The sequence below is a fragment of the Bos indicus genome, chromosome 23, assembly GCF_029378745.1.
Source record: "Bos indicus isolate NIAB-ARS_2022 breed Sahiwal x Tharparkar chromosome 23, NIAB-ARS_B.indTharparkar_mat_pri_1.0, whole genome shotgun sequence".
In the NCBI taxonomy this organism is placed as follows: domain Eukaryota; kingdom Metazoa; phylum Chordata; class Mammalia; order Artiodactyla; family Bovidae; genus Bos; species Bos indicus.
In genome coordinates, this window is record NC_091782.1 from 6,117,282 (window position 1) to 6,135,520 (window position 18,239).

Below are 18,239 nucleotides of genomic sequence, written 5' to 3' on the forward strand. Positions count from 1 at the left end.
ATGGAGGTGAAGTCATTTCAGAACTTATATGCAGTTACAGAACCACATAGCAGTGTCTGATGGCCATGGAGTGCTAGTATTCTTGTATGAGAGCGGTGTGATATCAGCTAGAAAGTTATGCAGGGACCAAGTCATAATGGTCAGTAACTGTGGTATTTCCATGCAGGCATTTGGAAAAAGGAGTGTCACCATCAGATACGCATTTTTAAAAAGTTCAATTTGGCATCAGAAAGAAGGATGGTATGCCAAAGGGAGAAACTGGATGCCAAAATATGATTAGGAATCTAGTCTAACCCTCCAAGCAATGAAGATTATAGATTGGAGACAAGGGAAGTGGGATCCAAAATACATGGAATGGAGTTAGCAGGACTCCAGAGATGGGGGTGTGAGTGGAATATGTAAGGCGCACGCAGCCTTGAGCCCCAATGGTTAGATGAAGCACAAGACTCGAAGCTGAGCACAAGTCAGTAAGCTGAGTGCTTACTAGAAACTGGAGTAAGAGAGAAACATTAAGGATGGATCCTCCACTGGGAACATTAGTACTTTAAGTAAAGGCAAAAGAAAAAGAGCAATTCCATCAACAAGGCAAAAGACTCAAGGTCAGAGAGCAAAGAGGAGTCAGGGATGAAGGGTTATCCTAGGCCCAAGTTCCCAGAAAGGATGTTGGGGGAGTACGAGGTACCCAAGAGTGCAGAGGACTCTGATAGGTTAACTAGGCTAGAGGGTGGTCGCTTAAAGGGAGTGTGGACAGATTCAATGTTGGGTAGGAGTGAGAATGAAAGAAAATCAAGAAATGTATTTATTAAATTTTCTGGCTTGAGCCACTAGATCCTATTAACCAAGTAGAAGGAATGGAAAGAGTATGAGGTCAGAAGCCAAAATAGTGAGTTGGAGGCATTTGAGAAACTTTCATGCAGAGACATCTTGCAGGCATTTGGAGACAGGTTTGTGGATGGGTTTTTATGTCAACAAGCTCTAAGGTGAGCACGTCCTCTGCATCATCCACAAAGACACATTTTGAGCAGAGTCAAGCGAACACACCAGACAGTTATTGTGTTGTGGTGTCTGTTCTGTGTCACACATTTGTACACAAATCCCTACACAAATAAATAACTGTGACTCCTACTGGGTTATATGTCAGTTCGGTGAGGGGTTCATTGGATGTGGGACTTGGGGATTAAACCAGGGTAGCAGTAGCATTTGAAATGCCTCATCTTTGGGGGTGGTGTTATTTATTTGGGATTTATCATGATTTTCTCTACCCCAAAGGCCATGTCAAAATTTACATTATTGAATACTCCAGTAACACTGCACCTGCCACTTTATAGGCAGGTCATGCCTTCATTCATTTGACATTTTCATTTTCTATTAATTAATGAACTCCTGCAGCGTGGAGACTGATGTCTGTGACCTCCCCCAGGGTATTAAGCAAGAGATGTTGATGTCTCTTCCTCTGTTTTGAGACACAGCATCTCGTTCTATTTGGCTAGGTTAAGCTGTTGATTGTTTAAATGTTGAATTCTATTTTGGACTTTTTTTTTCTTCTCTTACAGATTTAACCATATTTTATTCCTCAAAGACACTAACACCAGACTTTAAAAAAACAAAGAATCCTGTACCTGTTTGTGGAGTTTTTTGGATATTCTTTTGTGCTCTTCACAGCTTACCTAGCATGTGTCCATTTATCTGGTGGTTTCTTCAGGGACTAGTGGACAAACCATTGAGGCCCTGTGTAGACCTCAGAAGTTTTATTTACCATGCATTTCACTTTTTTCTAACATAAAATGAATTTTAACAAATCAAACTAAGACAAAGGTTAAATTTGTATTATTGAAATGAGAAGGGGGAACGGGAAGAAGGTAGTCAAATAGTATAAACTCCCACTTGTAATAGAAATACTAAGGATACAACATGATAAATATAATTAACACTGTTGTATGTTAATATGAATGTTGTTAGAAGAGTAAATCCTAAGAGTTCTTATCAGAAAACAAGAACATCTTTTATTTCTTTAATTTTGTGTATATCCGAGATCACTGTTCAGTAGCTAAGTCGTGTCCGACGCTTTGTGATGCCATGGACTGCACCATGCCAATCTTCCCTGTCCCTCACTGTCTCCTGGAATTTGCTCAAACTCATGTCCATTGAGTCAGTGATGCCATCCAACAATCTCATCCTCTGTCGTCCCCTTCTCCTCCCACCTTCAGTCTTTCCCAGCATCAGGGTCTTTTCCAATGAGTTAGCTCTTCGCATCAGGTGGCCAAAGTATTAGACTTGATCTCCAGCATCGTCCTTCCAGTGAATATTTAGGGTTGATCTCCTTTAGGATGGACTGGTTTGATCTCCTTGCTCTCCAAGGAACTCTCAAGAGTCTTCTCCAGCACAGTTTGAAAGCATCAATTTTTTGGTGCTCAGCCTTTATGGTCCAATTCTCACATCCATACATGACTACTGAAAAAACCACAGCTTTGACTATATGAACTTTTGTTTGCAAAGTAATGTCTCTGGTTATTAATATGCTGTCTAGATTTGTCATAGCTTTTCTTCCAAGGAGCAAGCGTCTTTTAATTTCGTGGCTGCAGTCACTGTCTGCAGTGATTTTGGAGCCTAAGAAAATAAAATCTGTCACTGTTTCCACTTTTTCCCCATTTATTTGCCATGAAGTGATGGGATCAGCCCTGGGATTTCTTTGGAAGGAATGATGCTAAAGCTGAAACTCCAGTACTTTGGCCACCTCATGCAAAGAGTTGACTCATTGAAGACTCTGATGCTGGGAGGGCTTGGGGGCAGGAGGAGAAGGGGACGACAGAGGATGAGATGGCTGGATGGCATCACCAACTCGATGGACGTGAATCTGAGTGAACTCCGGGAGTTGGTGATGGACAAGGAGGCCTGGCGTGCTGCCATTCATGGGGTCGCAAAGAGTCGGATATGACTGAGCAACTGAACTGAACTGATGGGACCAGATACCATGATCTTGGTTTTTTGAATGTTGAATTTTAAGCCAGCTTTTTCACTCTCCTCTTTGTCCCTCATCAATAGGCTGTTTCATCCTCTTCACTTTCTGTCATTAGAGTTATATCATCTGCATGTCTGAGATTATTGATGTTTCTCTTGGCAATCTTGATTCCAGCTTATAATTCATCCAGCCCAGCATTTCCCATGATGTACTCTGCATATAAGTTAAATAAGCAGGGTGACAATATATAGTCTTGACACATATTGACTCCTTTCCCAATTTTGAACCAGTCTGTTGTTTCATGTCTGTTCTAACTATTGCTTCTGGACCTGCATACAGGTTTCTCAGGAGGCAGGTCAGGTAGTCTAGTATTCTGATCCTTTTAAGAATTTTCCAAAGTTTGTTGTGATTCACATAGTCAAAGGCTTTAGCGTAGTCAATGAAGCAGATTTCTTTCTTTCTTTTAAAATTTTATATCCTGCAACTTTACTATAATCATTGATTAGTTCTAGTAATTTTCTGGTGGAGTCTTTAGGGTTTTCTATGTAGAGGATCATGTCATCTGCAAATAGTGAGAGTTTTTCTTCTTCTTTTCCAATTTGGATTCCTTTTATTTCTTTTTCTGCTCTGATTGCTGTGGCCAAAACTTCCAATATAAAATCAACACACAGAAATCCCTTGCATTCCTATACACTAATAATGAGAAAACAGAAAGAGAAATTAAGGAAACAATTCCATTCACCATTGCAACGGAAAGAATAAAATACTTAGGAATATATCTACCTAAAGAAACTAAAGACCTATATATAGAAAACTATAAAACACTGGTGAAAGAAATCAAAGAGGACACTAATAGATGGAGAAATATACCATGTTCATGGATTGAAAGAATCAATATAGTGAAAATGAGTATACTACCCAAAGCAATTTATAGATTCAATGCAATCCCTATCAAGCTACCAACAGTATTCTTCACAGAGCTAGAACAAATAATTTCACAATTTGTATGGAAATACAAAAAACCTCGAATAGCCAAAGCGATCTTGAGAAAGAAGAATGGAACTGGAGGAATCAACCTACCTGACTTCAGGCTCTACTACAAAGCCACAGTTATCAAGACAGTATGGTACTGGCACAAAGACAGAAATATAGATCAATGGAACAAAATAGAAAGCCCAGAGATAAATCCATGCACATATGGACACCTTATCTTTGACAAAGGAGGCAAGAATATACAATGGATTAAAGACAATCTCTTTAACAAGTGGTGCTGGGAAATCTGGTCAACCACTTGTAAAAGAATGAAACTAGAACACTTTCTAACACCATATACAAAAATAAACTCAAAATGGATTAAAGATCTCAACGTAAGACCAGAAACTATAAAACTCCTAGAGGAGAACATAGGCAAAACACTCTCTGACATACATCACAGCAGGATCCTCTATGACCCACCTCCCAGAATATTGGAAATAAAAGCAAAAATAAACAAATGGGACCTAATTAAACTTAAAAGCTTCTGCACATCAAAGGAAACTATTAGCAAGGTGAAAAGACAGCCTTCAGAATGGGAGAAAATAATAGCAAATGAAGCAACCGACAAACAACTAATCTCAAAAATATACAAGCAACTCCTACAGCTCAACTCCAGAAAAATAAATGACCCAATCAAAAAATGGGCCAAAGATCTAAATAGACATTTCTCCAAAGAAGACATACAGATGGCTAACAAACACATGAAAAGATGCTCAACATCACTCATTATCAGAGAAATGCAAATCAAAACTACTATGAGGTACCATTTCACACCAGTCAGAATGGCTGTGATCCAAAAGTCTACAAATAATAAATGCTGGAGAGGGTGTGGAGAAAAGGGAACCCTCTTACACTGTTGGTGGGAATGCAAACTAGTACAGCCACTATGGAGAACAGTGTGGAGATTCCTTAAAAAACTGGAAATAGAACTGCCTTATGATCCAGCAATCCCACTGCTGGGCATACACACTGAGGAAACCAGAAGGGAAAGAGACACGTGTACCCCAATGTTCATTGCAGCACTGTTTATAATAGCCAGGACATGGAAGCAACCTAGATGTCCATCAGCAGATGAATGGATAAGAAAGCTGTGGTACATATACACAATGGAGTATTACTCAGCCATTGAAAAGAATACATTTGAATCAGTTCTAATGAGGTGGATGAAACTGGAGCCTATTATACAGAGTGAAGTAAGCCAGAAGGAAAAACACCAATACAGTATACTAACGCATATATATGGAATTTAGAAAGATGGTAACAATAACCCTGTATATGAGACAGCAAAAGAGACACTGATGTATAGAACAGTCTTATGGACTCTGTGGGAGAGGGAGAGGGTGGGAAGATTTGGGAGAATGGCATTGAAACATGTGAAATGTCATGTATGAAACGAGATGCCAGTCCAGGTTCAATGCACGATGCTGGATGCTTGGGGCTGGTGCACTGGGACGACCCAGAGGGATGGTATGGGGAGGGAGGAGGGAGGAGGGTCCAGGATGGGGAACACATGTATACCTGTGGTGGATTCATTTTGATATTTGGCAAAACTAATACAATTATGTAAGGTTTAAAAATAAAATAAAATTAATTAAAAAAAATAAATAATAATAATAATAAAATTTTATTATTATTATTTTTTACTTTACAATATTGTATTGGTTTTGCCATACATCAGCATGCATCCGCCATGGGTGTACACGTGTTCCCCATCCTGAACCCCCCTCCCACCTCTGTTGGTTTTTCTATGATCCAGTGGATGTTTGGCAGTTTGGTCTCTGGTTCCTCTGCCTTTTCTAAACCCAGCTTGTTCAGCTGTAAGTCCTTGATCATGGATGTTCACTAAACTTACTGTGGTGATCATTTCATGATGGATGTAAGTCAAACAATTATGCAGTACATCTTAAAGTTGTACAGTGCTGTATGTCAATTACATCTCAATAAAACTGGAAGAAAAAATAATCAAATAGCTTGTAAAACATAAATTTGCATTTTTTTCCAGAAATTGATCATAAACAAATTGGCAACAAGTATTTAACAATAGTCATTGTTTTGGCACTGGTTTCCAATATTATTGCCATTAACAGGCAAAACAGAAATACTGTGTCTGTGGTACCTGCCTTGTGGTTGAGGAATGCTTTTCTAGTGTTGGCTGTGACTTCAGAATGTGTAGCAGTTTCTGGTGACACTCTTGAATTCTAGGCGGGTTTGTCAAGAGCAGCGTCATGTCCAGCTCATTTTCATATTTGAAGGGTTGCCGATCAATGTTTTTAAAAAATATAAATCTAATTTCTTTGCCTTTCTTCTCAGAGGTTTTTCTGCCAACCATTTAGTAAAGCTAACTACAGACTTTGCTGGTTTGGGTACAACATTTACTCAGTATCCATTAATTTTTATTTCTGACCAACTAAGCATATGGTCCGAATGCTCTATGAAATCAGACTCTTGGAACCAGATTCTGTTATAAATTTCATTGCTCGTTACCTTTATGTGATGTTGCAGTATATACATCACTTAGCCTGCATGAAAAGCTGCATAGATGGAACAGATCTATTTTGACTTTTAAGTTTTACTTTCTTTTTTTATAAACACAGAATTCAAATGGCCATAGACATAGTTATAGTTTTTCACATATACTCAGATGTGTTATTGGATATAAGGTCTTTATTCACATTCAATGGTTTTTATTAAGACAAGGATGGATGAATAAATATTCCCATGACTGTCTGATGCAGGATTTGGCAAAATAAGCCATTGCCTGTTTTTGTATGACCTAACAATGGTTTTTACATTTTTAGATGTGTAAAAAACACTTAGAATAATATTTTGTTTCATGCAGAAATCATGTGAAATTCAAATTTTAGGACCCATAAGCAAAGTTTGTTTGAAATACAGTCACATCCATCCTTTTATCAATACGTCCTAAATCCTGCGTTCATGCTACTGGGGCAACGCTGAATCATTGTGAAGGAAACCCCGTAGCCTGAAATATATATTATCTGTCCTTTTTGAGGAAAAATAAATTGCTCTCCCTTGCTCTAATGCATAGCTGACACTTTAAAATTTTTATTTATTTATTTAAATATCAAGAAGTTTATCCAGTCAAACTAATACCAGACTTGAGTTATTCCTTTTTCCTAAAAATGATGTAATATTCAAACTTACCCATTTCATGGTATTACACCTACTGTACTCTATGCTGCTTCATTGCTTGGGCAAAGTTAACTTTTTTTGCTATTTCAATTAAAAGTTTACCCAAAAAAGAGGAGTGCTAAATCTCAAATAAATTCTCTTTCCTCCATTTTCTGTCATTATCTATATACTTATTGTTTTCAGATCTTTTAGTTTATTGTTAATAAAACAGCGAGCATCTTAAGGACAGAAGTTGTATTCATTCTCCTGTGCTCAGTGTTGGCATGTAGGTGCTTACTAAATGTAGTTAGTGCATGAATGATTGTGTGCATGCATGAACAAAGTGTCAGAGTTTCCTTGCTCGAGTTTTCTATGTTTTGTTTGACTGATGTGTTTTTATGATAGGAATTTTTTAAAATTTATTTTTAATTGAAGGATAACTTTTACAATATTGTATTGGTTTCTGCCATACATCAACATGAATCAGCCATAGGTACACATATGTCCACTCCCTCCTGAACCTTGTTCCCACCCCACCCCATCCCACCCCTCTAGGTTGTCACAGAGCTCTGGTTTGAGCTCCCTGAGTCACAGCAAATTCCTACTGGCTCTCTGTTTTACATGGTTTAATGAAGGTAGTCACACATAGGAATAACACTGGTCTAGAAGTAAAAGGATTTCTGCATTCAGATTTAATCATTACCTTCTTTGCTAGACTCACATTAATTAAATAATTAGCTGATGTCACTATGAAAGGTAGATGACAGGATGTGTTAAGACAGGTCTTTTAGATCTTTGATGTGACTTCATTTTCATTAGAGGTTGAGGATAATTAAACTGGAAGGTGACACCTTACGACAGGCTGCTCTTTATAGCAAACTTCTATGTTGATTTGCCAGAGACAACTGTCAGATGAAAGTAGCATTTATTCCTAGAAGAAAACATTAGCTGTCTTCTTTAAAAATAAATTATTTTGCAGTTCCCATCACCCTAAATTTTTTCCTCTTTCATTTTTTTGCATTGGAAATAATTAAAATGGGTTCCATTATAAAGCATGACTAGACATTTTCTGTAATGGTCTGTTTTTCTTTTGTATTTTACTTTATTCCAGATGCAAGTGGAATTCTTAATTTTTTTCAACAATTATCAAAGGTTATGGATTTTTCAGATTATATTCCAAAATAAGTTACGGAAAGTGTGTATTTCCTTTGCTTCAAGCCATTCCTGGAACATTCTGAAGCATCCATTCTTCAGTTCCTAATTATTTAGTATCTACTGTGTGCCAGGCCCTGTTTCTGACATTTGGGGTATCAGAGAACCAAATGGAGCCAGGCAAGATATTTACCCCTAGAGAGCTGACACTCTATTCTAGAGGGAAGAAACAGACAAGAAATGGTGTACATGGTGAACGAGTAAGTGGTGTAACATATTAAGGGATGTAAGCAAAATGGAAAAAAAAATCAGAGCAGGAGGGGTGAGAAATATGAGAGCAGGGGTTAGGATATGAAACAGGGGAGTCAGTGAAGGCTCTGTTGACAAGATGATGCTTAAGAGCTGAGGAAGCTCTGAGCGTTGGCTAAGTAGATATTCAGGGGAAGAGCATTGCAGGGAAGGGTGGGGTTGTTGAGAGTAAAGGAACTAAGGTGAGAGAAAGCAGACCTGTGTGCAAAACAGCGCAGAGGCTGTTTGGAGTAGAGTGAAGGAGAGCAAATGGGCCAGAGGGTGATGGGGCTGGATCACGTAGAACCTTGGGAGCCTTGATGATGCAGGAACCACTGTGAGACTTTATGCTGGAGCGTGACGCTTGGTCCACTTGGCTGCGTTGATGGGATGGGGACAGTGCAGAGCAGGACGAATAGCAGCGAGCATGTGGCAGTGATTCAGGAAAGAGAGGATAGCAGCGTGGACCAGAGCCAGTCATGGAGCTGGTGAGGGTGGCTGAGTTTCAAATGAAGGTAAAATGAGTAAGGATTTCCTGACAGATTGGTTGTGGAGGTGAGAGGCCAGAGTATGTTTTGACTACAGTGTTTGTTTTGCCTGAGAAGTTGCTCGCAGTCATCTGCAGGTGAAATTGGTCTGGGGGTGGGGGGCAATCAGCAGCTCCACTTTGGGGATCCTGAGTTTAAGATACATATTAAGATAACATGTACTCTGGAACATCCCAGTTGGTACTTTCCCAGTGCCTGCCTTGTGAAAGAATACAAAACATAGTGTTTGAATATTTTATATGCTTAAGTATAGTAAGCACAACTGCGGTTTGAGTTAGTTAATGAATGAGCACTCACTGAATGGCAGGTATCAGGCTACTGTTGTCATAACACAAAGGACCCAACCTGATCCTCGTCCGGACCCCTCAAGGTCTGCATTTTACAGAAGCAGAAACTCAGCACAAGTGACTTGCTTGAAGTTCACATAGTTAGTAAGCGGCTTTCGCTTTGAGATTCAAACTCATGTTCTACAACTTCAAATACAGATTGCTTTTGACTTTATAAGTGACCTCACAAAAGAAATATTAATATACCCGATAGACTGCCATTTGTTGACAATCTGATTTTCACCTTCAGATTATAACACCAGTGAACAAAAACAAGCCTGTAAAAAGCATGAACTCTATGTGAGTTTCCGGGATCTGGGATGGCAGGTAAGAATGGTCGGTCAAATTGGTTGCTTCTTTTCTGCTTTGTATCAATCCTAAATCTCTTTTAATCTTTGTAACCTTTCCTATACAGCAGCCAGTTATTTTTTATAATTTATTTTATTTTTTATTGGAGTATCATTGCTTTACAATGTTGTCTGCTGTTAAAATAATGTGGATCAGTTATCTGTGTACCTGTATCCCCTCCCCTTGCCCTCCTTCCCACCTGCCCCCAGTCTCACCCTCTGGGTCATCACGGAGCACCGAGCTGAGCCCCACTCACTCCCTGTTCTACAGATGGTAGTGAACATACGGCTGTGCTGCTCTCTCAGTTCGTCCCACCCTCTCCTTCCCCTGCTGGGTTCACACACCCTTTCCCTGCATCTGTGTCTCTATTGCTATCCTCAGGAACAGGCGCATCTGGACCATCTTTCTAGATTCTGTATATAGATACTTGTTTTTCTCTTTCTGACTTCACTCTGTATAACAAACTCTCGTCCATCCACATCACTGCAAATGACCCAATTCTGTTTCTTCTTCTGGCTGAGTACTGTTCCACTGTATATATGTACCACATCTTCTTTATCCATTCATCTGTCAATGGACATTCAGATTGCTTCTATGTCTTGGCTATTGTAAACAGTGCTGCAATGAACATACCAATTATTTTTGACATTGTCTGTTCCATATAAGGATTATGCACATCATTTTTATTTCTGCATTATCCTTTCACTATTGAAACATAATTAATAGAGTTTATGGTAAAAAAAAATTATGCTGAAGAACAAATGCAACCTTAGAAAGTGAAAAAAAAGAAGCCCTGTTGTTTAAATATACCCAAATTTCCATTTTAGTTCCCATTTTTCAGATTAACTCAAGCAATTTCCATTTGCCTCCTACAGTCACAAATTATTGGTATAGGAAGTAGAATCCTTGACTCTGTCTGTGGTAAGTTAGACGTAGAGAAAAAATTTTTTTTTTACTTAGAAATCATATTGCTGTGTTTTACATAAGCTTCACAAACAGTGAGGAGGAAGATTTAACCACAGTAATTTTCATATGCCAAAAGAGTTTAAATTAAATTGTTAGATTATTCCATTACAATGGATCCTCAGAATAGAAGCTATTATATTGAGAAGTGATAGTCACATGTGAGCATTTTCAACTTTATGATAAACCTTCAACATTAATTGTTCAATAATTTTACATCAGTGACAAGTTTTATATCTCTGGAAAAAAAAAATCAGGGCCACCATCTGAAGTGCCAATGTTTTAGCTTCCTAAAATCTTTCGTATACAATGCTTAGGATTTTTCTCCAACTCATTTCTTCTGAAGAGACTATAAAGTTGACACATGATTGGAAAGAAAAACAGGACAAGGAACAAATCTTAGCGCCTTAAGAGGTTGTCAAGCTTCTAAAGCAGGACTGAGTTATTAAGAAGTAATGAGAATTATCTCAATTAAGTTATTCTTCTTTTCCTTTCTGGTTCAGTTGAACTTTGCAGAGTTCATCATTTCCTGTTTAAACAATATTTAGAACGCTATTTCATGATTGCAGCTTTATTCATGAATATATGGGCTAATACAGGCTAGGAATATCTTATGTAGTGACCTCTGGGAGAAATTACAGAGGACAATTCCTTGTGAAAATATTTATACTTTTGTTGTAAACTTTAGCTTAATCATAAATTAAAGGCTTTGGGGGAGCCTGTCTTATTAGAATAATTGTTGGACCAAAAAGAGAAACCAATCCAGAGTATTTAATTTAATATTATATTATATTGAATTATATTAATTCTATTTAAGTATTCTGTAAGAATTGTTTTTCTGTGCTTTTATGTTGGTGATATTATTTCTTCTGCTTTCGTGCATTTTTAGGACTGGATTATAGCGCCAGAAGGATATGCTGCATTTTATTGTGATGGAGAATGTTCTTTTCCACTCAATGCCCATATGAATGCCACCAATCATGCCATAGTTCAGACTCTGGTAAGTTTTCTTTTGGTAGAATAGAAAGTGGTTTATGATGCAAGCTTCTTATAAAGTTACTTTAAAGAAAAGCATCTATTTGGAGTTAAAAATGCATTTTCTTCTCTTCTCAAACTCCTAATGTAAAAATTGTGCCAGAGTAAGAAATGTGGATATAGTCAGGAAATTCAGGCTGCTCTAAAGAAAAATCCTAATTCCAAAATGAGGAAAGATTCAGCAAGGAAAATTGGAGCAATCACACAAAATGGTATTTTGCACTGATTTCTTCAGTAGACAATATGATTAACCACGCAGGGGCTGTTTCTAACCTAACCATTCATTAGCAGTCATTACAAAAACTTTGAATAATAGCTGTGCTGAATTTCATCTGATGGCTTTTAAACTCCTTGTTTAAGAATGTTCCATAACATACTTTGGTATCATGGAAGCTCTTCAGTGTAGAATACAAGTAGATTTGTTTCCTTTTTTTTGATATCTTTTTCATTTATAATCATTAAGGTGGAAATTAATCTTCATTTCTTCCCTCCCATACTTAGGAATGTAACAGTGATTTAATCTCTACTAATGTAGGCTAATTTTTATGAAGGAGATAATGAAATGTTAATCTCATGGTCTCTCAGTGATTGTACTTATCTAATGAGCTCAGGAAAACCCTTGAGAGTCCGACTCCAACATCCGTACCTTTTAATGTGATGGGGGAGCGGCCTCTGGCAGACGAGGAAGAGGTTCTAGAAGATGCTTAGGCTGTGTGATGTGACCCCACATCAAAATTGGGTTCACAGGAGCATTTCAACTATAAGTAATCAGGACAGAAGGAAGAGAACAAATAATTTTGGAATCAAGACACTGATGGGAATAGAGTTATTTGGTAGATAACAGTAGGAGAGCAGGAGCTGTAGAAAAAAAAATCTATCTTTGTGGGTGAAGCTTATTTATGACCAACAGAAAGAGCAGCTATTAGAATGTGTGAAGAGTTGACTCTTCAGAAAGTTATCTTCTTTTGAAATTTATTGAAAAGTTAAAGTTGATGGAAATAACATCCCAGTTCCCTTCTGAATAAGAATGGTGTATACACCTTGACAGATGAAATCCTTGACTTGACGTTTTGTTGGCATCTTACTGACCTCAGAGGCACTAGCGGATAGCTAGACCACAGAGATGCACCTCTGTGGCAACTAGAACATAGATTTTGTTAAAGACTTTGGAAATAACCTTGGAGTAGAGTGGAAGCAGAGAACTAAAACAAATATGTATTTTGAAAGGTAGTCACTTATAAATATTCTTTTCTCCCCCAAGTTTGAAGAGATTTATTTCAGAATACAATCATGTAAAATTATCAAGTTGCTTTTTAATAATGAATGGAAAACATTTGCTCATGTCTATCCTTCCCTAACACTGATTTTTACACCCTAAATTTCTTTAATATATCATACTCAGCAAACTTATAGGTGTGGGGAGAAACTATTATTTCTTCCTTGATTGCAAAATTTATATAAATTGAAAGAAAACCTTAGGTTGCTACAGCTCTTATTTCACTGTCTAAAGTGAAGAAATGGAGTCTAAATTTCAACCAGCATTTTCTTTCATGCTTGCTTTGTGTTGCCAATGCCATAGAAATATTCTTCTTTTTGTTGATTTTTGACCAATGAGCCTCCCATATGCAAGTATAGAGTCAATTCCTGGGGGTATTTTAAGTTTTGATATGTCCATGCTATGTCTATGATATGTTTTTATGCTATCCATAAAAATAAGCACTTCTTTAACAAATTTTATTTAGTTTTTTTTTTTTTTTGCCTGCCCTGGGTGTGCACTGCTGCAGTTGGGTTTTCTCTAGTTGCATCAAGTAAGGGCTGCTCTCTAGCTGCGGTGCTCAGGCTTCTCATTCTGGTGGCTTCTCTTGTTGCAGAGCGTAGGTTCTACGTGCATGGACTTTAGCAGTTGCAGTGTGCAGGCTTAGGTACCCTTGGCATGTGGAATCTTCCCAGACCAGGGATTGAATCCCTGTCCCTTGCTTTGGCAGGTTGATTCTTAACCACTGAACCATGAGGGAAGCCCTATAAGCGCGTCCTGATATATGGTATCAGTGTTGGGGCAGGGAGAGCAGGTATGCAGCATAAGAAAAGTTGTTATATTCAGATGTCCTCCAGTAAGATGAATGTCTGGGGGTCCAGCCTTCTATCAGCTGAAAGCCCGTTGCAGAGAGAAGGATGCTTCCATTTCATGCCTTAGAGGAAGAGCCCTCCTCACTGTCCATCTGTAGGGTCACAGATGAACAGCCACTATTTATAGAGAAATGCCACTTAATTTCCCAGAAATTAAGCTCTTTGTACTGTCATTTCAATGACTCAGAGAGCTTTCGCTGTTTCCTTAGATATGCATCTAACACATCCAAGTTCGCTCAGGCTCTGCAAAGCTGAATTATTGAAAAACCTCTGTCAAATACCCCTATCTCTCTCTTTTTTTTTCTTTTCTTAAAAATAAATATATAATTACATACTGTCAGCTTTTAGGACTGTAGTCTAGAAGGCAGCGTCTAAAAACAAACATTTTTTAAATCGCTGACAAGGACTTGGAACAGGCCCCTCGTCTGTATCGCTGTCCTGGGATGTGGAGCATAAGTCATCACAGAACTTGAAGGGAACATGGGAAGTTCAGTGTTTCTGTTTTTTTTTTTTTTCCTGGCATTGTGCATTCTGTTTATTTTGTGACGGACATGAAACAAGAACACAGGCACATTTGTTGTTAAAGGAAAGCAGGTTTGTGGCGAACACGTTTGAGACATGATGGAAGAACAATCTCATTTTTTTTCAGAACAATGGCTGGGTGAGGTGATCCTTGAAGCAGGGGGTTATCCATCCATCACGGGTGAGGGGGTTGAGGAGGATAAAGCCAAGGAGGGCTTCAGGCTGCCTCTGAAATTTGGAGAACCATCCAGCTTGCAGCTTTGTGAGGTCTTAGGAAATTTCACGTCCGTGTCGGATCACCTCATTTTTCCTGCCATGTCTGTCCATAGGCAGGACTCCTATATCATTTCAGCCAGGAGGGTTTGCAGCCAAGATTCTAAGAGCTGTATTTTCTCTTTGTCGATCCCCGAGGACTCTGCAGTGGGACTTCCCATAAACTCCTCTGGGGGAAGGGCCGGGGTAGGCGGGTGGAAAGGGGGAACTGAGTTCTGGCTCCTTCTTTGATTGTTGAAGATCAGAGGTAAACGTGCCAGTTTGCAGAAAATGAGAACAAATCCTTTACTTAAGCATTTCACTGTCCGTGTTTCAGCTACCTTTTCAGGCTTTGTAGGGGGAGAGGTAGGGATGTATATTCAAGTTGTAACATATCTAGGCTTCTTTCTTCTGATTGAACTTAGCTTGATTTTGGGCACTTGTCTAGGGGAGAAAGCAAGTCAAAGGATGCTAAACTCTGGCCAATCTGGTAAAACATTATGGGGAGAAGAGTTGAAATCATTGCTTTAAAGCAAGTATTGGATTTTTACCTGGAGTTTATTTTGCTGTGATTTTTATGCTTCCTTTATCAAAGGAAATGCAGAATTTGCATGCTTTTAATTTTATTGTTAAAAATGCGTTGATTTATTGTTTAGTTATCCTTTTACGAATAATTCTTAGATCCAGATCTTTCTACAGTCGAGTGCTGTGGCTTTGTGGATTTTGCATTCGTAACTTACGTGTTTCTCATGAAGTACCTAGAAGTGGCCGTTTTAACTAAAAGCAGCCCAGTCCTAGTTACCATGTTCTTTCCTCCAGGAAAATTTCCACTGAATATTCCATAGAGAGAGTTTTCCTTCCTTGGTAGAATGTTTTTCAAAGCCCCAACATGTAATTAGAACCAGTGGGTCGAGTCTAGGTGTTAATACTTAAGGATACACATCCTTCACTACCAGCTCCCAGCTCACCTCACCATGGAGCAAAAAATAGAAGAGAGGGAGGTAACTTAAGAGAGTGCCTGATCGTCAGTGATAAAACAAGAATGTCACCTTAAAACTGCAGACAAAATATCTATTTTATTTCTTAAAAAGTAAAACCTTTTCTTCCTCCCACCCAACCAGGTTCACCTGATGTTTCCTGACCACGTACCAAAGCCTTGCTGCGCGCCAACCAAACTAAATGCCATCTCTGTGTTGTACTTTGATGACAGCTCCAATGTCATTTTGAAAAAGTACAGAAATATGGTCGTGCGTTCGTGTGGTTGCCACTAATAGTGCATAATAATGGTAATAAGAAAAAAGATCTGTATGGAGGTTTATGACTACAATAAAAAATATCCTTTCAGATAAAAGGGGAATTTAATAAAATTAGTCTGGCTCATTTCATCTCTGTAACCTATGTACAAGAGCATGTATATAGTCACTTTTATTTATTTAAAGGTATATATTCTCTTTTGTGGATGCCTTTGCAGTAAAATGTATTTTAGCTCACTTCATTATGCAAAAAATTGCCCAGTCTAATTTTTAATAGGATATGCTGAGTCCAATTCAATTCAATATTTTTAATGTAATTTTTATACGATTTTCTGAAATTAGACAGAACTCCTTTGACTGTTAAGTATTGTTGAAGGAAGCTGAATGCATTTGGTTATGCTGTGCCAATGTAAACTGATAGGATATTTATTGATATTTAGAATGAAACTTAAAAAAATAACCAGCCCCCCAAAAAAATGCTTGGAGGAACACAATTTTTCTTTGAGAGTTTCTGCTTCATTAGATAAAGTGAAATGTTGAGCTCGATTTGAGTAAATAAACGGGAGCAGAACACAGAAGCTGAAAGATTGCACGTAATTGTTGTGACTGTTTGCTTGAACAGAATTGGTTTAGCTGTAGGAAAGCGTTCCTTCTTGGCTCACCGGTTGTAGATTTTGCAAAGAGCTCAAAGCTTCAGGAATTCTGTGGAGACAGACTTGAGCCTGTGTCCATAATTTTCCAAGTTAACACTAAAAAAGCGTAGTACAACCTTCTTACCTCAAATAAATCATGTCTGCCTATTATCTAGAACACTACTACTGCAGTGTTTTTTTTTTTTTTTTTTAGATTTAAAAACAGTCCAAAATAAAGAAACATTTACACGTGCTCCCCTTCCCTCCCCACAGATGAGAGTCACTGCATGCATAAAATATACCCGAGCAAAGCGACCGACAGAGCCGCTTTCTGTAGCTCTCTTTTATAACTGAGTTTGCTGATTGATGTGATGCAAGGGATTTTATTTAGGGTAAAAGCACTGAAACTCAACTGGAGGAAATTACCCCAAATCCCAGAATGGCTTTGACAGAATTGCCATTTCGAAAGAACAGCTGAAATCCATTTTTCATATCTTGGAGAATGAGCTCATTGAAAACCTTATTTTGGAGGGGGATTTTGTAAACCTTCCTCCAAGCACAAATAATTCCAAGTGGGAAGGTTCTGTTGCGTGTATGTGCCTGTGTGTTCTTCCCTCTGAAATTAATTTATTTTCTCTCTCTGTTTCTCTCTCTGCCTTTTAAGGCTTGTCTTTAACCCACTGACTTTTGGAAGAATGACATTTAGTGCATAAGTTGCTATTTATGTGGGCTCCACGGCTAGGATTATTTACAGTTCATCTAAAATACTCATAAAGCATCATTTATTAATCACCCTTTTGGACTTTTTAAGTAAAACTTGTATCAAAAATAGCTTAAAAATGTTATGGGTTTGTTCATGATTCAGGAATATTGCAATGTTGTTTTAAAATACAGATTATCTTAAAGTAAACTTGATAATAACTCTATTGGGGGTACATTAAGTAATATATTTTTGAATTAATGGTATACCATTATAAGAATAAGAAATGAAAGTCTATTATATTATTCTTTAAATGTGCTGTTGAAATATATTTCTATGTTTTAAAATATATTAAACTTGTGATGCTAGTTTCTATTGTGGTTCTTGATTTGGCTTTTTATTTTTTTAAGAGGGATACAAAATATAAGTATGTCCTAAATGAGACTCTAAGCATATCAGATCTAAAATGTTTGTGGATTACATGATTTTAATCGCCAAAACTAGTTTTTGTGTTGTTGATAAGTAACTCACTATTAAATGAGCAAAGAAACCATCCATGAGTTAAATATTTTCTTAATCTGTTCCAACAATACGGAAAATTTTTAAATAGCAAAAAAATAAATGATTAGAGTGGGAATTGACCTTATTTATTCTCTTTCATTTAAGAAGGGAGATATTTAGCATGAGTATTTTTATATTTTCTCAAAATATGTATGCATATATATATATATAATATCTGCGCATATGGTCAGTCACTTTATTTTCAAATAACTGTTAGAGAAAATGCTTAGTATTACTTTGAATACTCAAACTATTACAAGAAATCAGAATAATTTGGTCTGTTTTAACAGGATCCAAACTACTCAGGTCTTTTTGGCTAGTTATGCATTGACTTTTCTGTTGGTATGTTTCTAATTTTTCTGCTTTGTAAAGTGGTCCTAATCATTTTTGATACTAGAAGGGCAAA

General features: G+C 37.7%; 1 protein-coding gene across 1 annotated transcript in view; it reads left to right on the forward strand.

The window, feature by feature from the left end:
• The window catches only part of BMP5 (bone morphogenetic protein 5), a 143,659-nt gene extending 126,019 nt beyond the window's left edge, over positions 1-17,640 (forward strand). The window contains exons 5-7 of the mRNA XM_070777766.1: positions 9,691-9,767; positions 11,641-11,751; positions 15,809-17,640. Of these exons, the coding sequence (XP_070633867.1) occupies positions 9,691-9,767; positions 11,641-11,751; positions 15,809-15,958 (338 nt within the window). The 3' untranslated portion in view covers positions 15,959-17,640. The remainder of the gene's footprint in view (positions 1-9,690; positions 9,768-11,640; positions 11,752-15,808) is intronic.
• Positions 17,641-18,239: the final 599 nt, after the last annotated feature.